This window comes from Geotrypetes seraphini, chromosome 10, assembly GCF_902459505.1.
Source record: "Geotrypetes seraphini chromosome 10, aGeoSer1.1, whole genome shotgun sequence".
Classification (NCBI taxonomy): domain Eukaryota; kingdom Metazoa; phylum Chordata; class Amphibia; order Gymnophiona; family Dermophiidae; genus Geotrypetes; species Geotrypetes seraphini.
Window position 1 is genome coordinate 19,846,606 of NC_047093.1, and position 24,563 is coordinate 19,871,168.

The 24,563-nt window shown below is 41.8% G+C and overlaps 1 protein-coding gene across 4 annotated transcripts in view; it reads right to left on the bottom strand.

Annotated features, from left to right (window-relative positions):
• RHOT1 (ras homolog family member T1) overlaps nucleotides 1–24,563 on the bottom strand; it is an 87,941-nt gene that overhangs the window by 37,768 nt on the left and 25,610 nt on the right. For all 4 annotated transcript variants that reach the window (XM_033961229.1, XM_033961228.1, XM_033961230.1 and 1 more), the window contains exons 4-14: nucleotides 21,620–21,663; nucleotides 19,738–19,791; nucleotides 17,595–17,647; nucleotides 15,244–15,352; nucleotides 13,241–13,342; nucleotides 9,871–9,969; nucleotides 7,927–8,035; nucleotides 6,556–6,676; nucleotides 5,000–5,084; nucleotides 4,115–4,260; nucleotides 3,391–3,491 (exon numbers count right to left, since the gene is read on the bottom strand). In XM_033961229.1, coding sequence (XP_033817120.1) covers nucleotides 3,391–3,491; nucleotides 4,115–4,260; nucleotides 5,000–5,084; nucleotides 6,556–6,676; nucleotides 7,927–8,035; nucleotides 9,871–9,969; nucleotides 13,241–13,342; nucleotides 15,244–15,352; nucleotides 17,595–17,647; nucleotides 19,738–19,791; nucleotides 21,620–21,663 — 1,023 coding nt within the window. The remainder of the gene's footprint in view (nucleotides 1–3,390; nucleotides 3,492–4,114; nucleotides 4,261–4,999; nucleotides 5,085–6,555; nucleotides 6,677–7,926; nucleotides 8,036–9,870; nucleotides 9,970–13,240; nucleotides 13,343–15,243; nucleotides 15,353–17,594; nucleotides 17,648–19,737; nucleotides 19,792–21,619; nucleotides 21,664–24,563) is intronic.

Sequence of the window (24,563 nt, forward strand, 5' to 3'; positions counted from 1 at the left end):
AGATTTTTGTAATGAACGATAAACTTTTCCCAAGATAAGATATTTGTCCCTATATATTAGCCTTTTGGAATTCGATCTGGGATCAAATAAATTCTTTATTAGAAAATCCTGTAGCATTAACTTATGATACTGTGATATTTGGCATTTCTATGAGGAAAAAGAGTCAGATATCGGCAAGTAACAACAAACTTTTATTGATTATGACAGGAGTTGCCATGCAACATATTACTAACAATTGGAAAGATCACAGCAGACGTAACTTTAATTTCTGGTGGAATTCACTTTGTCATCTATACAAAATGGAACGTTCAATAGCAATACAAAATGGAAATTATAAAAGGTTTAATAAAATATGGGAGCCATTAACATTGTTTTGTAATGATTAAACACCATTTTTAACATAAATTATTAACGGAAGGGAAGGGGGGGAGTGTACAATTGAAGAAAAAGGTAAAAGGAAATAAGAAGAAGGTTAAATGAATTAAGAAGAATAGTGTTGAAAGGGAGGGTGGGTGAGGGGTTTATATATATACAATTGTTATTATCTTGATGGATTTATCAAGTGTTGTTTTTGAGCCTATGTATTAATTTTTATTGTACACTTGTTGTATGATTAAAAAGGAATAAAGAATTTTAAAAAAAGATATTTGATTAGAGGGGAAATAGGGGGGGGGTTATTTTTATTATTTCATAATATATGATTATATCAATAGTTTGTGATGGGAGGGATGGGATGGGAGGGGAGGATTTTCTATTTAATAAGAATAGTTTAAATATTAGGTTTATTACATAATATTCAAAATATTATAGAATATTAATTTGTAATGTAATGTTATACTTAAAGTGTTATATGAGAGTTAATCAAGTGTGTATTTATAAGTTCATATGAGTTTATCTGCTACACTTGTTGTAATGTGCAAAAATGAATAAAGAATTCAAACCAAAAACTTGCATACCTGTCTCCGGAACATCACCACCTGCTATAGGAAAGCCTAGCAGAGCTGCATACAGGTGTTTTAAGTAGCCTGGGGGAGGGTGGGCTAGTGAACCATAGAAAGGAGGACCCACTCTAGCCACTACATTCATGGTGGAAAATGTGAGCCCACCAAAAACCTCCAAAACCCTACTGCAGCCATAAGGGCTATTGGGGTTGTAGACAGGTGGGTATAGTGGGTTTTAGGGTTGCTCACCATATCCTATAAGGGAGTTCTGGTGAGATGTTTATGTGGAAGCCCTGTAAGGTGCCCCACTGCTCTGTTGCCATCACAATGCTGGCCCCTCCCAAGTCCAAATGGTCCCGTACGAAGAACGGTTAGACAAATTACAGCTATACTCGCTCGAGGAGCGCAGAGAGAGGGGAGACATGATCGAGACGTTCAAGTATCTCACGGGCCGCGTCGAGGCAGAGGAAGACATCTTCTTTTTCAAGGGACCTGCGGCAACAAGAGGGCATCCGTGGAAAATCAGGGGCGGGAAACTACGAGGTGACACCAGGAAATTCTTTTTCACTGAAAGGGTGGTCGATCGCTGGAATAGTCTTCCACTGCAGGTGATTGAGGCCAGCAGCGTGCCTGACTTTAAGGCCAAATGGGATCGACACATGGGATCTATTCACAAGGCAAAGGTAGGGGAGGCAGACTAGATGGGCAGACTAGGTGGGCAGACTAGATGGGCCGTGGCCCTTATCTGCCGTCTATTTCTATGTTTCTATGTTTCTTGTTCTGGGCATTTCAGACAGATGTACTGGCGGCCTGGACAATCAGTGGCCTGGACATCCAGAGAGACGATTTTGGTAATAGGAGGCTCAGGGCGGCGGCTGGAGAACGTCTGCGCATGCATGTGATGTCATCGCGTCGACGTCAGCGCATTTCCGAGTGCTCCCAAGATTAGTGTATCATAAAATCTGCACAATGCGATGAATTTAAGGGTGCTTAATTCTTACAGCTGGTCATCAAAATAGTAAACTTTTCCACTATTTTGCACGCAACCCTTATGGATATATCTTATTCACAGGATCCTCAGCGGCACCACTTAGAGCTCAATAAAATCTCATTGCTCTAAGTTTTACGTGTCAACTCGTCATCGGGTCCTTTTCTCTTTTTATTTTTTTATATACGATTACTTGTTTTCTATTCGCTTTTGTGTATATTAAATATTTTATTTATTTAAGCATATACTTAGCTTAATCATGTGGTCACAGCTTCTGGCGGTATAATAGTTAGGGGTTAAGCCTTGACAAAGCTCAGAAAGCGAAACATGTTGGTGTGAAAATCCCTAGCCAGAGACCACATGATTAAGCTAAGTATATGCTTAAATAAATAAAATATTAAATATACACAAAAGCGAATAGAAAACAAGTAATCTAATATAATAAAACGGTAAGCCGCGCATGCCCACTTCCTATGTGTGCGCCGCTTTTCCGTGAGCTGTAGCGACCCATAGGAAGTGCGCATGTGCGGCTTACGGTTCTGTTTTTCGGTCTGGCCTGCTCCCTGCTGTATTGCATTTTTTAGTTGAAAGACGCAGCGGTGGCTCCTCTCACGATCCCCGCCTGCGTCGGACTTCCGACGCAGGTGGGGATCATGAGAGGAGCCACTGCCGCGTCTTTCAACTAAAAAAAAAAATACGGCAAGGCGAGCAGGCCAGACCAGACCGATGCTCAAGACTGCGGGAAGGGAAGGGAAGGGGGGGCCGACAAAGAAGAGGACTCCAGCCGCGAGGAGCCGAACGGAGCAGCCAGATCGCAGCAGGCCAGAACGCGGGGGAGGGGCCGAACGGAGTAGGCAAGATCGCGGTAAGAGAAGGGAAGGGGTGGGGGAAATGCTGCAACTGCTGCACAGGGACCTGGAGGGGAAGACAAATACCACTGCTGCTGCACAGGGAAGTCGGGGGGGGGAAGGGGGAAATGCTGTTGCAAGGAAGTGGGGTGGAAATACTACTGCACAGGGAAATGGAGGGAAAGAATGACAGACAGACAGCAGGAGGGAGGGAGACAGACAGAAAGGAAGAAAGACACAGGGGCAGGGAGAGGGACAGAAAGATAGACAGAAAAGGGAGTCATGGAGAGAGAGAGAGAGACATCGGGAGAGAGAGAGAGAGACAGAAAGAAAGAAAGAAAGACAGACAGACATATATTCTAGCACCCGTTAATGTAACGGGCTTAAAGACTAGTCATATATAAAAAAATAAAAAGAGAAAAGAGAAAAGGACCCGATGACGAGTTGACACGTAAAACTTAGAGCAATGAGATTTTATTGAGCTCTAAGTGGTGCCGCTGAGGACCCAAAATTAGCGTGCCATTAGCTTAAAAAGATTGCAACACACTGCTCTACATAAATATATATAAAATATTTTCCCAAGTGGAACCAGAAAACTGATCCTGCTAATTACCTGTAATTGCAGTTGCCTGAGATTCTTGCTCTGTCAGTATGGAGTACCCCAAGTAACCCAAATACTCAAGGCAACGCTGCACATCTAAATACGTCGTTAACCTAATGGACAGAAGAAAAAGGAACAAAAGGGCCTAAAATGTCTTTATTAAAAGCTGTACAACATGTTCATAGCACGCCTATTGCTACATGTGCCGTGGCTCCGAGACAATGTCTATAAAAGACTCATTTCAACACCAGGTCAGCCAAAGCCACTTGACCATTAAACCCTACAGTTTATGCAAGTGCTGGTGTTGACTTAAGAGGAAACATTTTAGACAGTTTTCACTAAGGTTTTGCACTATTATTTTGAACTAAAACGCTCCACCCCTAGAATACACAAGCTTGACTGAAGATCGCTCCTGTCCATACTGGTCCAGTCTCAACATGGCTGCTTTGTGACAGCTGTTAGAAGTTACAGCAACCATTTCTGAAAGTGAAGCTGGCATAGGCAGATCGATGGAGATCATTCCTGCTCCAACTTCACCACTAGACAAGCAGGAACTGTAAGATAGGCCTGGAGAGGTATTTGGGGAGGGAGGCAGGGATCTGATGAGTATGGCATGAGGTGCCCCACGTCCAGATCATCCAACATTTTTGGTTATCCAACAACTTGTCGGTTCCATTTACGTTGGATAACCAGGACTCTACTGTACCCGAGTTACCGGCAACTTGGATGGACTTACGTCCACTGGGAGAGAAAGCCTTGGAAAGTGATCCAGCCTCTCTCATTGGTACATATAGTGTTGTTAACATCTGGTCCCCATGGCATGTATGGGAAGACTTTAAACAAATCCTTCAGCTCCTCAGGTGACAAAGCACAATCTCGATCCTGAAAAATACCAAGTATACAACAAGATCACATGTGTCTACTATGAGTTATGAATATGCCTGCTATTTGCACATGGCGGATGCAGTGCATGCAAACAGATCTCATACCTTGATAACAGGGTAAAATAAACATCCCCTACACCACACAAAGTCCTACACTCTGTTCCAAGAATGCATATTTATAGAAGGAAATTAGCACGAAAGAGGAAATCAAAAACATGGAAAACATACGACAGGTTAAATTATAATTTTTGGTGGAATTCTGTGTGTCATATATACAAAATGGAGCTCACAATAGCAACGCAAAAAGGTTATATTAGTAAATTTCAGAAAATCTGGGGACCGTTAACAGATTTTTGTAATGAATGATTAACTTTTCCCATGTTAAGGTATTTGATTAGGGAGGAAAAGAGTGGGTTTTACTTGTTGTTATTATATAATACATGAGTATTTCAATAATTTCACAGTAAGGATAATTTTATGATTTATTGAATAGGGAGGGAGGGGGAGGGACTATTAGATTCAATAAGGATGATATAAATGTTAGATTTCTTCCATAATATTTAAAATATTATAGAATTTTTATTTGTAATGAAATGTTAAATTTGATGCTTATATGAGAGTTAATCAAGTGTGTATCTTTAAGTTTTAAATGAGTTTATTTGCTACACTTGTTGTAACAAACGAAAATGAATAAAGAATTTAAAAACCAAAAAAAAACATGCTGAAGTCAGACTTACCTGATCATGTTTGTCAAAAATGCTTTGGAGGAATAGATAGGCGTGATGATTCAGTTCTGTGGTGCAGTCAGAAGGAACTTTTAACCTATTTGCAAGATAAAAAACACAGAGCAGAGAACGGCATTTTTTTTCAACATGGCACAATAAGTATCATCCTTAGAAATCACTTCTAATATATGCTTTGAAGAAATGTTGATTTTTGGATTACAGTAGATTCTTCTGATGAACCATTGGTCTGACCCAGTATGGCTATTGTTGTGTTCTTATGACTTAATACAGAAGACTTTGCACAAATGCCCTGTGTTTTCAAGATTGAGACAGGCAAAATCTTTTTGATTTTAAAATACTACACTGCAAACGCAGGCTTCTCCTGAAGCTAATATACCGTATTTTCACGCATATAACGCGCGCATTAGACACGATTTTACAAACTGTGCATAACCATGCGCGTTATACGTGTGAGCGCGTTTTACAATTTTTTTTTTACATTCTGATCCGGCATTCCCCCTGCGAACCGGCATTCTCCCCCCCCCCGCTCACATCACCCCCCTCCCCCGCGATCCTACATCCCCCCCAGCACCGCAAATACAACTCTTACCCGATTGGGCACCGGCACCAGCACCAATGCTTTGGGTTGGGCTGGGCGGTGCGAGAGAGATTCTCCTTCTTCCTCTGCCGGGCTGGACTAGGCTTTGAGCATTTGCGCATGCTCAAAGCCTTCTGGTCTCGCTCTCTCGCTCAAAGCCTAGTCCAGCCCGGCAGAGGAAGAAGGAGGATCTCTCTCGCACCGCTCGGCCCAGCCCAGCCCAGCCCAAACCAACGAGGGAGGATCTTCGGGCACTGGCACATGCTGTGCATTGGTGCTGGTGCCGGTGCCCAATCGGGTAAGAATTGTATTTGCGGTGCTGGGGGGGGATGTAGGATCGCGGGGGAGGGGGAGTGATGCGAGCGGGGGGGGGGGAGGATGCCGGTTTGCAGGGGGAATGCCGGATCAGATTATCTCGGATCAGAGGGGGAGGGGGGTGATGCGAGCGGGGGGGGGGAGGATGTCAGTTCGGAGTAGGCGGGAGGAGGTTTTAGCATGCGCGGTATACGCGTGTGCGCGTTATATTAACATTTTATTACATAAATTTGTGTTCCTTGCGCGGTATACCCGTGTGCGCGGTATATGAGTGAAAATACGGTACTTGTGAGAACACTCTCCATCCCAAGTCCTGCAACTCGCAATCCTGGCTAACTCTCCAAAGAGTACCTGTATGTATTTGATACCCTACTAAACTCAAGCTGAATTCTTGGCCCAATGAGTGAGACAAGACACATGATAATCAGAAACACGTTTGTTTCAAGAAAATTGCTCTGCGGTGGCACATGAGCTGTGAGGGAGCTTACACTGGGGCTAAAGGGAAGCAATATTTTTGAATCCCCCGCACCTAATGGTCTGACCCATCCCAGCTTTTATAAAGAGTTTAAAAGGTCACACTGGAGCTTGTTAGCTGCTTGTCTGGTTAAAGTAACCTCCCCATGAATATCCCCCACATTTTATATATGATACATACAAAGGAAACAAGTACTCTGGCGTTAGCTCAAGATCATCGTCATATCCAAATCGACGCAACACTGTCCAGGTGGTCTCATGCCTTCCCCTCTGAATAAAGAGTGTATGGAGGAACAGAAAGCCTGCAAAAACAAACCACGCAAAGTCCTCATATCCGCAAGAAGTTTTAGTCTTATCCGATACATCAAAGTAGGATGTTACCCAAAGCATTAACCGACCTAACTCAGACATCACTCTTAAAGTTGCCCGTTTACTATCAATTGTCTGAAAACAGTCTCCCCCCCTCCCTCTTTACCAAAATCTCTGCATGAGAAAGTGCAGGCTGACACGGAGTGGGTTCCCTGAATGGAAAAATTTAAAAGATTATTTTAGTCTGCAAATCCTTTGCTACCAGACAGATTTAATAGGACATCAGGCTGCCCAGTGGTATAAATTAATTTCTGAATTTGTGAATAAAAAAACCAAAAAATAGTCTTAGAGATATTTGGAGCATCGAGATTAAGCCGAATATTTCTGTATCTCGTTGGCCACGATTTTGGAATTGGAGGTTAAAATGTACGGCGTCAGCATCTATGAGACAAACGTGGTTATTTTTATTACATAGAATTTTTTGGACCCCAGTTCGGTTGCAAATAGATGCACTGTCATACTGACATAGGGACTTTAGATCATCTGTTATTTTTTTGTCCGCTGATATTTGGTTTTTGGAAGTCAATTTGGAGACAATAAATATAGTCTTAGAATCAGATATACGAAGCAATAATTTGTGGTACTATTTTACATATTAAACCTCCCCTTGATAAATTTAAAAGTCGTCTTTTCTTGATTTTAACTGGAATTGCGGTTCAAATGATCACAACAAACTGGAAAAATCATGACAGGTTAAATTATACATTTTGGTAGACAAATGTATGTAATACATATAGATATAAGAAAATGAACGCAGAATGTTTAGGGTTTAGTGTTTTATTTAACAAATTATGGAGTCCATTGGCTTTATTTGCTGATTCACATTAAAAGATAATATAATACCTTCTGAGTTTTTTTCATTACACATCTGGTTTGGGATGGGGGGTGGGGTAGGGAATGATACTGATATATATGGATATTAATTCTTCATATTTAAAATGTTTAATATTGTCAATATTAATAACTGATGGAAAGGAATTGGGTATAGCTATGATTCTGTAATATTATTGTTTGAGATAGTCTATTCTTTGTAATATTTTGTTACTTTCAATCAAATGTATTACACTATTGTAACTAAATAAAATAATAAAATATTAAAAAAAAAAAAAATTGTCTGAAAACAGTCTCCCCTCCTCCCTCTTTACCAAAATCTCTGCATGAGAAAGTGCAGGCTGACACGCACCTTTCAACGTTAATCCGTTGCCGGCCACACCATCGCTAAGGTTTTTCCGCACCACGTTCTTGACATCCTCCAGGGCTTGAGGTGCCAGCGGTGTGTGGAAGCAGGTTCTCTAACAAAGGGTGGAAGAGAAAACTGGATGACAATCTAACCATCTTTAGAACCAACATAATTGAAAAACCTTTGTTTTTGAACCTAAGAAGGTTCGATTTCTTTTAGCATTCACTTTTTAAAAAGACTGTGGGTGGTCTGCTTTTTTCCATGAATCAGAAGACATCATGCTTGTGCCTCAACTACAGACAGACCTGTGTTCAGCCTGTCAAAGTATTTAATAAAATATTCCAGGGGACCAACTTACAGACACATGTGCAGTAGCGTAATTTACCATTAATCGACAAATTCAATGGAATATATACATGGGTAAAACTGAAACTGATTAAACTGAACAACACTGCCTGCATGACACAAATACATGACCATCATCGTGTTACTTTAAAGCAGGAGTGTCCAACCTTTTGGCTTCCCTGGGCTGCATTGGCCGAAAAAAATGTTTCTGGGGCCGCACAAACGCGCAAATGCTGCAGCAAGACAGAGGAGGGAGCCAGCAAGACGGTAAACACCCAGGGGCAGCAGAGGAAAACACTGCATCGCCCTCGACCGGTGCCGCACAAAATACTTCACGGGGCCGCATGTAGCCCTTGGGCCGCAGGTTGGACACCCCTGCTTTAAAGTATTCTAGAGTTGTTTTTTTTGACTAGGCAGGGACCAGTACTTCTGTATTAAATCAGAACCAAGGTTGGAATCTGACACAATAAGCCTTCGTTTACCACTACCCAGGGATTTGTTTTGAACGATAACCTATTCTTTCTCAGCTTACTATCGTCTGGTCATGGCAACAGCAGTATTCAGAGACTATGGCCTCGATTCTATAAAGTGCACCTCAACAAAATCTGTGCCGACTAGTGCGCTGCTAAGCGCGATTCTATAAAAGGCGCACTTCATAGAATCGCGCTTAGTGTCGCCTAAGCATCTGAACTTGAGGGGCACCCAGTGGCTTAGCAATGGTGAGAGAAACCCGGGTTGGTGGCACCCTTCCCTCGCCCTCTTCTCCACAGCCATACCCCCATCTGCTCATTCCCCACCCCCTCCCTTGTACCTCTTTAACGTTCCTGGCACAAGCAGCAACCCCAACCTGATGCTCGCTCCAGCATCAGCTCTTCCTGACATCACTTCCTAGGTATGAGTTCAGGAAGTGACATCAGAGGAAGAGCAGACGCAGGCACGAGCAGCAGGTTGAGGTTGCTGCTCACGCCGGGAACATTAAAGAGGTATGGGGGAGGGGAGGGGAGGGGTGAAGAGGACAGGTGCCAGTGCCCCCACCAAGATGGCGCCCGGAGTGGCCTGCCCCCTGCTTATTACGCCACTGGGTGCACTCTATTTATGCCAGGGTTTTCTCTGCCTAAGTACCTGTGCCTACATTAGGTGCCTACTAGACAAAGACGTACCTAACTCAAAATCACACCCATGAACCGCCCCCCTAACCACACCCACTTATATAAAATCATGTTTTTCAAGTTAGGCGCCTAATTAAAACCAATTATGAGGTGTTAAGTGCCAATTAAGCGTATCAACTAAATTAGATGCGCCGATGTAAGCGCCTAACTCTAGACGGACTGTATAGAATGTGCCAGTATGTGCCAAAGCTTCTAGAACCCAGCAACAATGGGCCCTAAATCCGGTCACAAGGTGGCACTATTGCATGATGGCCAGGATGTCCCACATTCCAGAAACTGCACACCCAGCCCCCGCTGCATCTTCAGCCTCACCCAATCCAGAAAGTGGAAGAACCGAGTTAAAATCAAAGCCCAGGCCTCGCCGCATGCAGCGTTAACCATCCAAACCAACACCTGCAAAAATAAAAGTTGGCAGGCTCCGAGAGCAACTTACCTGAAAGAAGTTGAGCTCTGCATCATTAAGGATGCCATCATTGTCCTGATCTGAAATCTTGAAGATTCGGGTCAGGGCTTTTACACAGGCAGCTTTCATCTATGAATTAATAAGGAGCAGAAGAGTTATGCAATCCATTTCCCCCAAACGTTCAAGGTATTGTCATCACAGATTCAGCCACAAAAATGCACAACAATGAAACTAATTCCATTACATTTAGTCAATATCTTTGCAATATTTTTGCTTTTGTGAAACTGAAGGAGTAAATGATTAAAAAAAAAAAATAGGCAGACTCAACATTTATCTTGGATTCAAAAACTAATGGGATTATGGAAAGGATTCATTGTTCTCACTAGGACAATAGTTTAAACAAAGCACTTCCACAGACAACCCAATAACTGAAAAGGCGACTCAGAGCCAGATGTACTAAAGTCAATGATTGTCTTTAAATCAGTTTTGACTAGTTTAGTGATTATCGTATTTACCAACTCGATGCAGAAAATGGCTCACCCCGTAGTTTTCTGCACGATCGTTCATTCTCCATCCGACCATGCAAATAAGCTCATTAATATTGAAATGCCATGTAAACTAGCAGCCCTTCTAATTATATGGCAAATACCTTAATAGTAGACTTCTACCAGTCCCAAATGTTTGTATTACAAATCAATGGACCGGATCATATAGGTTAGTAGCTTTTATGGGTTAGCCTCAGCCCCACCAGTCCACCGCTGTACTATCTCGTGACCGCGGGAAGATTTATGTGGCACTTCATCACTGGCTGTCAATGTTTATATTTTCATACTCAATATTTTATATTATTTTTTGTTTTTTTAGTTTTAAAAAATATACTCTATGTTTATAATTTTCCATCTATAGTAGTATATGTACTTAGCTTGTATCAGCCACCGCCTGGGAGTCTGACCCGACATGACATGTTTCGCACCCTCCAGTGCTGTATCAAGGGTCTCCCGAGGTCGCGCGTGTCATCCGACTCAGTTTAATATTAAACAGCACCGGAGGGTGCGAAACATGTCATGTCGGGTCAGACTCCCAGGCGGAGGCTGATACAAGCTAAGTACATATACTACTATTGATGGAAAATTATAAACAGAGTATATTTTTTAAAACTAAAAAAACAAAAAATAATATAAAATATTGAGAATGAAAATATAAACATAGACAGCCAGTGATGAAGTGCCACATAAATCTTCCCGTGGTCACGAGATAGTACAGCGGTGGAGTGGTGGGGCTGAGGCTAACCCATAAAAGCTACTAACCTATATGATCCGGTCCATTGATTTGTAATGTAAACTAGCAGAACAACTGATGCTCTAACATGGCTTCCCGATGCACAAAATAAAGTAATCGCTTTTAGCGATCTGAAAAAAGCAACTGATCAAGACTAGTTGCTGACCTGTACTACTGATACAAAAATATAACTTGCCAAACCTTTTTATTTTTTTAATGGGCACAGATGCTGTGTGTGTTACACAAGCACAATATCTGCCCCATTAAAAAAAAAACCTCTGCCGATGACCGTCCTCTCCGACATACCAGTACCAGGACTGACCCACACCCCTGTGGCAGGAAAGATGCCCACTCTCTCCAGCCATGTTGACCCTCTCCCCCCCTCCCCCTTGTGAGAAACCCCCCCCCCCAGCAAACGGGATGCCCACTCCCTCCTGCCACCAGATGCTCCTCCGAACCTCCCCCCCAAAAAAATCTCCCCCAGTATCATTTTGTGAAGACAGCAGGAAGGAGACTCGGTTCCCCCCAGCTCTGAGGCCCGCCAATCCAAAATGGTGGGCCTTCCGTTCCCTCAGTGCATCATGTGATGCATGGGGAGGGGCCTAAGGCCCTGATTGGCTCAGACGCCTAAGGACCCTCCCAAGGTCAAGCCAATCAGGGCCTTAAGCAATACCTTCTGTATCCTGTGATAAGAAGGAGGAGCCTAAGGCTCTAATTAGCTCAAAGGCTCAGAGCCTAATGATGCCCTGAGGAAGGGGAAGCCTGCCATTTTGGATTGGCGGGCCTCAGAGCTGGGAGGGACCAAGCCTCCTCCTGCTCTCATCACAAAAATGTACTGGGGAGGGCAGGGAGGTTCAAAGGAATATCCGGTGGCAGGAGGGAGTGGGCATCCCTCCTACCGATTTTCAATGTTGCAGTGGGGGGTCGATCCCGGTTTGTCGAGGTGATGTCGGCGAGGGCTGTCATCAGTGTGGGGGGGGGGTTCTTTTTTAATGGGGCAGATATTGTGTGTGTAACACACACATAGCATCTGTGCCCATCAAAATAAGAAAAAAAAATAAGAGGTTTCCTGCCCCAAACAGCTGAGTGGCAGAAGGCTGCTTCGGGGCTTCCTTTATCTCTCAGCTGTTTGGGCTTCCCCTGCTGGTTCTGTGCATGTGTGAGAGTCACTCTCACAGCAATCAATTGGACAGGAGAGATGGATATTACGACGAACCTCCAAGCAAATCATTTGCATGCAAAATTATTAGTGTGTCAACAGCTCTTAAAATTAGCACATCTGTGGAGGGATCGAAGGCTCTGATTTTTACCAGACGCCTAAGGTCCCTCCCATAGGAGGGACCTTAAGCAACCTGGGCCAATCAAAGCTTTAGGTCTATAAAATCCTGAGTGTATTAGAACGGGTACAAGTGGATCGATTTTTCACTCCGTCAAAAATCACAAAGATTAGGGGACACTCAATGAAACTGCAGGGAAATACTTTTAAAACCAATAGGCGGAAATATTTTTTCATTCAGAGAATAGTTAAGCTCTGGAACACGTTGCCAGAGGTCGTGGTAAAAGCGAATAGCGTAGCTGGTTTTAAGAAAGGTTTGAACAAATTCCTGGAGGAAAAGTCCATAGTCTGTTATTGAGAAAGACATGGGGGAAGCCACTGCTTGCCCTGGATCTATAGCATGGAATGTTGCTACTCTTTGGGGTTCTAGAATCTTGTTAGTCTCTGGGATTCCGGAATCTTGCTATTCTTTGAGATTCTGTATGGAATGTTGCTACTCTTTGGGATTCCGGAATCTTGCTATTCTTTAGGATTCTGAATGGAATGTTGCTACTCCTTGTGTTTTGGCCAGGTACTAAGGACCTGGATGGGCCACTGTGAGAATGAGCTACTGGGCTTGATGGACCATTGGTATGACCCAGAAAGGCTATTCTTATTTTCTTATGGTAAAGATTTAGATTCTGCTATACTTGTCACTAGCAGGGGAGGGAGAGAAAAGAACAAAGAAACAGTGCTTACAACTAACACAAATTGACGGCTTTCTGAAAAAGGTTTGATCAAGAACAGAACGCAGATGTTCAGTCACCCTCAGAAGAGAGATGGAATGTGCTGACAGACTGTCGTTACCTCTTTCTCCTCTGGGCAATATAGAGGTCCTGTAGGATGCAACACTGCTTTTTGTGCATAATAAAACAGCTCCGATATATTCTTCAAGTTTTTGGCCGAACACTACAAACAAAAACTGCAAAGGGTCAATTAGGGTCAGGCAAGATGACCATTATCAAAGTCTTTTCAAACATACAACCACACTGCTTATTTGAAGGGAAGAGTACAATTTAATAAATATATAGGCAGATGCATTTTAATTTAAATTCAAAACTTGTAGGATGCCTATATAAAATCATTATTTTAACTTACTGTATATCCTCAAATATAAACCAAGATTTTTGGGCCAAATAAGTGGCCCAAAAATGGGGGTCTTGGTTTATATTTGATTCTTTGGCTCTCCTTCCCTTCCTGCCCAGCTCTGCATCCATCCCCCGATGCCCACTGCAGGCCTCCCTCGGGCCTGCCTGAAACCCTGGTGGTCCAGCAGTGAGCCAGGATAAGAGCGATCCCTCCTATGTCCTGTCCCGGTTGATTCTGAATCCTCCCGTCTCCCTCTACACCTTACCTTTAAAGCCTTGGTGGCCCAGTGATGAAGCGGGGCAGAACCAATCTTCCTACGCTGCTGCCCTGTGCAGAGCCATGATAAAAAATGACTGCCACACATTACCACAACAATCTCGCGAGATTATGAGAACTCACAGCAGCCATTTTTGATCGCAGCTCTGCACAAAGCAGGAGTGTAGGAAAATCGCTCTTGCCCTGCTTCACTGCTGGACCAACAGGGCTTTTAAAGGTAAGGTGTAGAAGAGGGATCTGAGAGGCTTCAGAGTTAGCCAAGACAGAACATAGGAGGGATCGTTCTTGTTCCAGCTCAGCACTGGACCATAGGCCTTCAGGCAGGCCTGCAGGAGACCTGCAGTGGGCATCAGAGGCTGGGTGCAGAGCTGGGCAGAAAAGGGAGAGGAAGAAAGGAGGAAGGGAAGGAAAGCTGGGTGCAGGGCATTTGAATATAAACCCTCAGTTTATATTGAAGGCAACATTTCCCCCTTTTTCGGGAGGGGGAAAAAAAAAAGGTCACTTCAGTTTATATTCGGATAGGTTTATATTTGAGTATATAAGATACTATTCCTGACATTAGCAACATTCAGATGCCCTAATTACCTTATACTTAATTCAGTAAAATACAGACCAGAGCTCATACTGGGACAGAATGCTATTAGTGAGGGTGGGGCTTCCAATGATGTCATAACCCAACCACTGGCTCCATGAAGGAATGTTCCACAGTGTTGGGGAAAGGGAGGGGTAGCCAAGTGATAGAAAAAGCCAGCATCACTTTCAGAAACCATGAGAGAGAGAGATTGGTACGTGGGATCTCTACTTAAGGGAACGTGGGATCTCTACATAGGGGAAAGTAGGGGTGGGTCATTGGTGTGGGCAGACTGGATGGGCCGTGGCCCTTTTCTGCCGTCAGTTTCTATGTTTCTATTGTTGTCTTTATTTTTAACAGTTCCCCACTGGGCTCCATCTTTGATGTCACCTAACCTGCCTCAGCGTAGCCCATCAGAGTTGAAGCAGGAATGACAATCGACAGGTGCATGGGCTGAAAACAAGGTTTCTCTTGGCTCAACCCATTTCCAGAGCTACAGGAGAGTGGGCTTTTTTGTTGAACATGTATTTTCTTATCTTTAAGTGCAATGGTTATTTCAAATTGAATCAGTCAGTTCCTCTTTAAGAAAAAGCACAAGGTGGTCACTTATTGATCATGTCCAACCCCTAAATAACCCCATTCTCCTGCAATACTTGGTCTATGGTGCTCAGAAAATGTAAAACACAGAAATGAGTGACATGCTGTGGGATTTTCTTTAGACACACAGATCTCGGCTCTGCCCTCTGCAACACAATCACCAGCAACAGCCACATATATACAAATACAAAGGAGTCGCAGTAAAATAGGTGGCCTGGTATTCGAGGTATTGTAAACGCCAGCAGCGTGTGATTTCTCCCATGCGAGCAGAGCCCACCTCCACACACGTCTCTATTTCTGTGTACTGGTTCATTATAGGAAGGATGGTTTCCATACTGCTGTAATCCACCAGGTCCGACTTGTTGCCAACCAATATGAGAGGCAGTCTGAAACATAAGAAAGCACATGCAAGCAAAGTGGGAATGTTATTTAGACTCAGTTCAATTCTGCAATCTTGCCCTACTCGTCCCACTAGGAAATGTTGCAAGAAAGCAATCCACCAGCAGCAGAATGATTTTTCTGGAGCTCTAACATTTTCATATTGGTTTCCGGTTGAGCAATCTAAACTGTATTTATTTCACTTTCTTAGCCATCAATGTAATACGGCTCAAGGTGGAGTAAACTACACATGCATGATAAAATTACATGAAACGAAGAAGCAAGTGGGGGGAAAAGGGACTGTACACGTCAGCCTTGGAAATAAAGAACTTTATTAACAATAATCAAAAATACAAAACTGAATACATATACAAGTACACTTCTCCCTCCATATTCGTGGTTTCAGTAATCGCAGTTTCGATTATTCATGGTTTTTAGCTTGCTGGCTCCTCCCCCCAAATGACATCAGCTTGCATAGAGAAATCGCTGACTCCAAGTGTTTACAGAGAAAAATCACCAATTCCAGCACTTTCTTCACCATGTTTTGCCTCTCTTTCAGGAACAGGCCAGGTCTCCCACCATGTTATTTGCGGTTTCACCATATTCACGATGGTTTTTAATAGAAAACAACGAATAACATATGAAAAAGTTATTTGCGGTTTTTCTGTATTTGCGGTTCTGTTAATCCCCTATCACAGCGAATATGGAGGGAGAAGTGTACAGGAATATAATGTCTTTCAAGAAATTGTTAAAAACAAAATTGTTTGTGGACGCCTTTCTCTAACTCTGTGGTTCTTATTTGTTTTAGATTTAAACAATTCTGTATTAAGGAAATTTTGTGGGGGAAGATTGACTTCTTGGTTTACTGCATTTTATAATGTTTGTTTATGTTTGAAACTGTGGATGTAAAATCACTTAGATTTAAGCGATTCATAAATTATTTCAAGAAATAAATCTTAAGTTTATACACCGGGTCATCTCTAAGAAAATGGAGTTGACTTGATTAACAATCATATAATTAAAAAAGAATTAAATGATGACATGAAAAAAAGGAGAGAAGAGAGAAATAGGGACTGCCCTACTTGCGATGCCAGTATCTGACCATGATGGAGTGCCAGGTGTGGCTCTGGCTGCCTTACTGGGCAGACTAGATGGACCATGTGGATCTTTATCTGTTGTCGTATATTATGTTATTATGTAAAACAAAAAAAAACCCCAAGAAACCCATCACAGCATATCTCTTACTCTTCATCATCCTAAACTGAAGGACAGTCACTCAAAGCAGTGTTATAAAACTCAAAATTTCAAAGGGCTGGATCAACAACGATATCAAACAGATTCTCTCCTCAGCAGCATTTGTGGATTTGATTCTAACATTAATAACCAACCTTTTCCAGATCTAGACTCAAGGCACATTACAAGCAGGCACACAAGTTATTTCCTTGTCCGGGTGAGCTTACAATTAAGTCAATACCTGAAGCAAGGGAGGGTGAAGTGACTTTTCCAAGCATCACTGGGAGAAGCAGGATTTGAAAGCCAACCTCCCTGGTTCTCAGCCACTAAGCTGGCTCCTCTGCTCAATTTGTAGCCAGGCTTGCAGAAAACAGAATTATCACATTTGGACTACTATACCTCTTGAGTTAGCCAAAAAACACAGTTGTCTCAGTTAAAGCTGGTCACGAACAGAGCTACAAAAATGATTTGGGGCCACACTTCTGCTTCAGGTACTACACTGATAACCTCTGAGTTCTAGAACTTAGGAATTTTAGATAAATGGAGTTGGAGCACATTAAACGTTGTACCCAAAGACATTCTCCTGCCTGGGCCTTGCGCTCTGGCCAGGACCACTTCCTTGTTCTGTCTTCTCCCAAGAAGTTGGGTTATCCATCCCAGGCAAACCTCTGTTTCTCTGGGATGTGCTGCCTCTGTTGCTGAGGCTGAAACAACTATTAGACATTTTGAAAGCAGTGAAAAACCTGGCTGGTTTTCCAGCATATTGAAGCTTGTTTGTTTTTTAAATAAAACGGCTTTGAGCAATTTCAGGGCAAGTGAAGGATTAGAGATATGCTAGTGTGGTTTTTTTTCCGCCTTAATGCAATTATACTTTTTGGTTTTATACGATTTTGTGTAATCATACTTTATGTATCTGGCATGTGTTTATTCTGTTGTAATCCATATTTGACAGAGAGCTGCTCCTTTAAAAGTGAAGTAAGCACCCTACTTTTAAATTAAGTTAAATAAATATGGTACCTGCTATCTTTGTCTGTTCTTTCAATGATGAGAGGAATCCATCGACTTGTTACCTACAGCCACAAAAATGTTAATCACGAGATGCAAGCGTATTACCCCACCCCCTCCTTTACCATTCAGCTGTACAAATTATTCGGTTAAATCATATACAACATGGGATCTATGCAAAGATGGACAAATCCTACAAGCAAGACTAAATCAACTGTGACCAAATGCTAAAGTCTAGACTAGTCTCTCAAAAAACTGTGTGCCAAGGCACAGTGATGCACCCCAAAGAGATCCCGGGGGTGCCATGAGCGATTTCCAGAATTTCACTTTGTTTTTTAAAATTCTCTTCATAAGTATACACTAAAATAGATGATATGTACGTCGCATACGCAAGAGTCTACCAAAGTTATGAGCGTCTGTGTGCGTAAAGATACATCTGCCCAGACAAGCATCATTCTTTGACGCGATTGGTCCTTGAAAACTAACAGCAAGTAATTTTAGTTTTATTTTTTATGCAGTAGTTATCCTAACTTGAACAACAAAGCAATCAAGGCTTTGTTACCGTTTGGATCTTATCTTTGCAAACTTGGATTTTCAGCTTCGACAAATTAAATTTAAAAAAAAGAGAGAACCGCAGATGGTGGATGATGAAATGCGTGTTTGCTTATTGACTATCAAGCCGCATTTTTTAGTTAATTTGCCCTCAAAAACAAGCACATCCATCGCATTGATTAGCAATTCTATTTTATCTATTTTAGTTTCACCGTTGTTACAATTACCCATATATAGGTTAAAGAACTTTAAATAAATAACTCAAATTTAATTTTTTGTTGGTTTTGCAACTTTATCATTTCAATTATAATGTGCCACAAAAATATTTACCCCATTTAGTGTGCTGTGAAAAACATTTGCTCCGTTTAGTGTGCCAGAGCTAAAAAGGTTTTAGAGACACTGGTCTAGACTCACTAATAGAAACCAATTCAAAAGAAAGCAGAAAAATACTTTAATAACTAAACACCCTTCTACTTGCCATCAAAAAACAAAACTAAACAAAAAATTAATGCATCACAAACACTAATATAGGGACACTATAGCAAATGCCCAGAGATGCAGAGCAACCAATAAAATAAAAAATAAGGAGGAAAAAGCCTCAGAAGCTGGCATGGAGTTCTTTTTTGCTGAGATCAGTGTTCAGTCCAGGGAACTGAGACAGCTTCCATCTACATTTCTGTTTATACTTTGCCTTTAAGCAGGTGCATTTTGGGATATGAGAATATGGCATCAATTCCCCCTTTTCCCTTCCCCCTGTTTTAGTTCTAGACGGTTTGTGAAGCAGCAAGACACCACTGAGGTGGTTTCTGACAACAAGGGTACTTTTCATTGTTTCATTGTTTTATATTTACACAATATAGCCGATGTATTTTTCAGCACTTAGGTGTAGGCATATATCTGTCTTTTAACTTATTATGGCTTTTGTTGCTAGGTCTGAAGCAGCCACGAATGTGAAACGCTTGCCATCGTCAGCGTGAAACCTTTTCTAGGCAAATAAGCCTTTTATTTTGTTAAATTTTGAAATTTCAGTGGATTTTCTTGCATTGCACAGAGCACCGATTTAATTTGTATTTGAGGTTTTTTTTTACCCTGCTATACCTGTCATCTTGTCTCTGTAGGGTGGAGGTTGAGATCTGAGACTTTTTCCTCCTCATCTTTTCATTTTACTGGTTGCTCTGCTTCTCTAGGTACTTGTTGTAGTGTCCCTGTATCAGTGTTTGTGAAACAAAGTCTAAGACACCATGTCCACTTTTATAGCCTCTGGGGTAGTAGCTATGGTAGTAGGTTTGCTTTATCACAGTCACCCAAAATATATAAATGTAATTATTTGGGGAGATTTATTGCCTTTATAAAGAGCTTCACTGAAGGCAGTGTAAAACTTAGAATTTTGTTAACACCAAAACAATAGTAAAACCCAAGAATAAACAAAATCAAGGAAGCAAATTGAAATCTAATAGGACTAATATGAAACAGTATCAGAAATATACATGTTTAGCAACACTGTACAACAATCATATCAGAAATATGATAAATGGCATCAGAATACGAAAGATACCATAATAGGTACATATATAAGGAATAAAACGTGGGATGTTCAACTCACCTTCTCAATAGAATTCTTGTTGTTAACTGCGTAAACTATGCAGATCACGTTGGCCTACAATGAGAGAAACAAGGTGATTACATTCTGGATGAGAAAGAGAACGGGCCGCAATGATCCAGCTAATCAGAGTCCGATAAGGAACAATCTTAGGCAGCGGGATCAACAGAAAAGCTGAGCAGACCATTTTCAGGGGTGACTAATGGTCAAGGATCTCCCCCCTCCCCCCACCTTGACAAAAACAAAACTCCATTTTGGTACCTCAACCAGGAAAATCAAACTGCATCATTTTGAACAGTGAAAAAAAAAAACTACCTTATAATTAACATCTGGCGAGATTGCATTCTGAGAACTGTGTACAATTCTAGAAAACACATCTTCAAAAGGACAAAAAAGTCTGTGTAGAGTGGCAACTAAAATGGTCAACAGTATGTCATAAAACATATACCCCTTCTTTTATAAAAGCCAGCGGAGCAGGCCAGCACGGTAAATGCTCCAATGCCCATAGGAACTGAATGGGCATTGGAGCATTTACTGTGCGGCTTTGTAAAAAAAAAAAAAAAAAAAATTAAGCCACAGGGAGGTAGCCCTGCAAAAAGGCAGGATGGGGGCACGTCAGAGATATTCAAATACCTCCGAGGTATAAATGCACAAGATTCAGGCCTCTTTCAAGGAAAAAGGAAGCTCTGGAAGGATGAGGGGTTTTTGCATTTATTAGACCTTCAAAACACCTGTGGCACACTCCTGTGAGGCTTACTATAAAATATTCATAGGATGAAAGTGAGAGGGGTAAATTTCAGAACTAATCTAAGCAAATATTTTTTTCGTAGAGAAAGGGTGATGGATTCATGGAACAGACTCCCAGTGAATGTGGTGGAGACAAGAACTGTATCCGAATTCAGAAAAGCAGAGGGCGGCACTGAGGATGTCAGAGAGAGGAAGGAATCATAAACACTGGGCAGTTGGTTTGGATGAGCAGGCCCTATGATCTTTTCCTGTTGTCATATTCTATGTTTCTACGATTTGTAAACAGTATTATTCTGAACTGGGTCGATAATTTTGTATTAGCTCTGAATAGGTTTGGCATGTAATGGTAAAAAGGAACCACTACCCTATTTCCCTGAAAATAAGCCCTAGCATGATTTTTAAAGATGCTCCTAATATAAGCCCTACCCCAAAAATAAGCCCTAGTTAAGATCGACACCCGAATGTCCCCGACTCCATCCCTGACACTAGTGCTGCCCGATTTGCCAAAAAAAAATCAGACTCGTCAATTCAGCAACCCTCACCCTGATGAGATCTGACATACCTCCACTTCGAGGCCTCCTAAAGCAGCAGCGGCGAAAGCGCCCTGAACAGGCTGCTTCGTGGTCTTCCCCGCTGGGGCTTTCCGTCTGCCACGTCACAGTGGGAGGGTCAGTGGGGTTCTGCGGGGGATGGGAGGGAGGGATAGAAAGATGCTGCAGAGGGAAGGCCTGGCCCTGGCGGGGAAGACCATGAAGCAGCTCGTTCAGAGCGCTGCCGCTGCTTTTGCAGGCCTTGGAGAGAAGGTATGTCAGTCTCATGGTGGGAGGGATAGAAAGATGCTGCATAAGGGGATGGGTGAGAGGGGAGGAAAGATGGTAGACATGGAGGGGGAGGAGAGAAAGGAAAGAGGAAGAACTGGGGTGGAGGAGAGGAAGAGAGAGATGATTGTTGTACATGAAAAAAAAAAGAAGACATGCCCTGAAAATAAGCCCTAATGCATTTTTTGGATCCAAAATTAATATAAAAAACACTGTCTTATTTTCGGGGACATGGTAGTTGAGTAATATTGTCTCAGACCATGTATAAAATACTCCATAGAGTACTGGAAAGCAGAAATAAATACCACTGCTCCACTCACCCGGGAAATCTCATGGTGCAGTTGCTCATCCGTCTGTTCGGCTTCTACAGAAGAAAGCATTGAGTTACTGACAGCAGCAGCAAGAGGCCAGGAAGCTAACTCCATTTACAATTTGTGTTCCTCTAGCCAAAAGCTTACTATTACTTTTAAAAGGTTGCAAATGTGCACAGAACAAATTTTTTTTTTTTTTTTAACTTTTAGGAAAACCAATTTAGGAGACCTGAACTGCAGAGAACCGGCCTTGTCTCCAATCCTTTCAATTATTAAGAGCTGCTCTTTATTAGTTCTCATATTAAAATGTGCAAATGCAGAAATGGATTCTAAGTGTGGTATCTCAATGTATAATCGAAACCTCAGCAGAAAATGAAGTATGCTATTTTAAAAGAAAACCACAGGCCAACAGACCATTTCCCTAGGAGTGTACACAATCCAGAGAGGGAGAATTTAACAGTGAATAAAAGACTTACCCCCTTTTACAAAAGCTGTCAGCATGGGCCAGCGCTGTGAATGATCCGATGCCCATAGGAACTGAATGGGCGTCAGAGCATTTGTCGCACGGCACTCGGCTGACCAGCTTTGTAAAAGGGGGCCTTAGTTTTCAAAATCAGGCGACACTATTTTTCAGGACTATTAAAATCTCTTCCCAAGGAAGCTGAAGTCCCAAAAGCTTGCATAGGACCATAAGAATAGCCTTACTGGGTCAGACCAGTAGCTCGTTCTCACGGTGGCCAATCCAGGTCACTAATACCTGGCCAAAACCCAAAGAGTTTCTAGAAAAGAAAGAGGGTCATAGGGATGATTACAACCATATCATAAATTCATTATTTTGGAAAAAAAAACCATTTTAAGATTGCCCAAATTATTTTTGGTTTCTTAATATAGTTTTATTAAACAATTTTAGTTCTACTATACTGTATTTTGACTATTTCTATCTCTTTTTTAAACACCAAATATTACTAAGGGAGATGAGCATATGATAATGTTTAGGAGCTCAGATCATAGGACCTCCTATAATCAAATACCATTCCAGGTCCACATCCTGTGATTGATTCTTTAATCATGTATGCTCATTCCTCCCACCCTACCTTATAAATTAATTATGTGTACTATCTGTGTTATTAAAACATAGTCTGTGGTGCTAAATCTATATTTTTTTATTTATTTAAAACACTAATCTCTCATATAGCATTTATTTTTACCATAACGTTAATTTTTCTTAAATGTCACCATAACAATAGTGAGGAAGGCAACACTTATCTTAAGGTAGAACTAGCCACAATAAACGCTGAATCCAGTATATGAACCCAAAGAGTAGCAACATTCATTACAGAATCTCAAAGAATAGCAAAATTCCGGAATCCCAGAGAGTAACAAGATTCCAGAACCCCAAAGAGTAGCAACATTCCCCACAGAATCTCAAAGAATAGCAAGATTCCAGAATTCCAGAGAGTAGCAAGATTCCAGAATCCCAAAGAATAGCACCATTCTATACAGAATCTCAAAGAATAGCAAAATTCCGGAATCCCAGAGAGTAACAAGATTCCAGAACCCCAAAGAGTAGCAACATTCCCCACAGAATCTCAAAGAATAGCAAGATTCCAGAATTCCAGAGAGTAGCAAGATTCCAGAATCCCAAAGAATAGCAACATTCCACACAGAATCTCAAAGAATAGCAAGATTCCAGAGAGTAACAAGATTCTAGAATCCCAAAGAGTAGCAACATTCTATACAGAATCTCAAAGAATAGCAAAATTCTGGAATCCCGGAGAGTAACAAGATTCTAGAACCCCAAAGAGTAGCAACATTCCATTCAGAGAATCTCAAAGAATAGCAAGATTCCGGAATCCCAGAGAGTAACAAGATTCTAGAATCCCAAAGAGTAGCAACATTCCATGCTACCGATCCAGCGCAAGCAGAGGCTTGTGACAGAGGTTTTACCCTTAATATACTTTTGATAAATTTTATTTTCAGTGATTGGTGCGGTATGGCGCTACCTTCATATTTAAAAAGAACCCCAAAAACCAAAAACAATCTGTCTGCAATCTGTCGTAGGGTTTTAAGAGTTTCCTAAAACAACCACATTGAAGAGTGGTTGTCACTGTCCTTTTCCCCTAACATTGGAATCAGGTCACCATTCACATATCAAAACTCAATTTAATAAGAATCTTTTTGCCTTTCCTAGATCCACACACTATTTTCATTCACTTGCCTTTTTTTATTCCCTTTCCATAGATGCCCAAACCTGTTTGCAATATCATAAAATGGAATATACAATGCACACAGTGCAATAACAAAATAACCATGACACAAATCAATTCATTTAGGCCCCCTTTTATAAAAGCCGATTATTGAGGCAGCCTGTGGTAATCGCACTGAAGCCTACTGGGAATTAATGGGTTCAGTGCCATTGTCACATGGCTTTGTAAAATGGGGGGGGGGAGGGGTTTAAACAACTAATAAAAATAACATTTAAAACATTATAGATAAAATATCTATTCTAATATAGGTTAGGTTCAGTCATAACTCTCTACTACTACTATTTATTATTTCTATAGCGCTGAAAGGCGTACGCAGCCCTGTACATTTTAACATATAATAGACAGTCTCTGCTCAGAAGAGCTTACAATCTAATTTAGACAGGACATTTCACGGTTGGGGAGGTTATAGTGGGTCTAGGTATCTGATAGCAGCAGGCTTGGGGAGATTATAGCGGGTCTAGGTATCTGACAGCAGTGAAGGGGAGTTAAGAGTTGAAAGCAGTTTCAAAAAAGTGACCTTTAGCTGAGATTTGAACACTGCCAGGGACGGAACACGACGTATTGATTCAGGCAACCTGTTCCAGGCATACGGCGCCGCAAGAAAGAAGGGACGGAGTCTGGAGTAGGCAGTGGAAGGGTACAGATAAGAGGGACTTGCCCGAGGAGTGGAGATCGGGGGGGAGGAG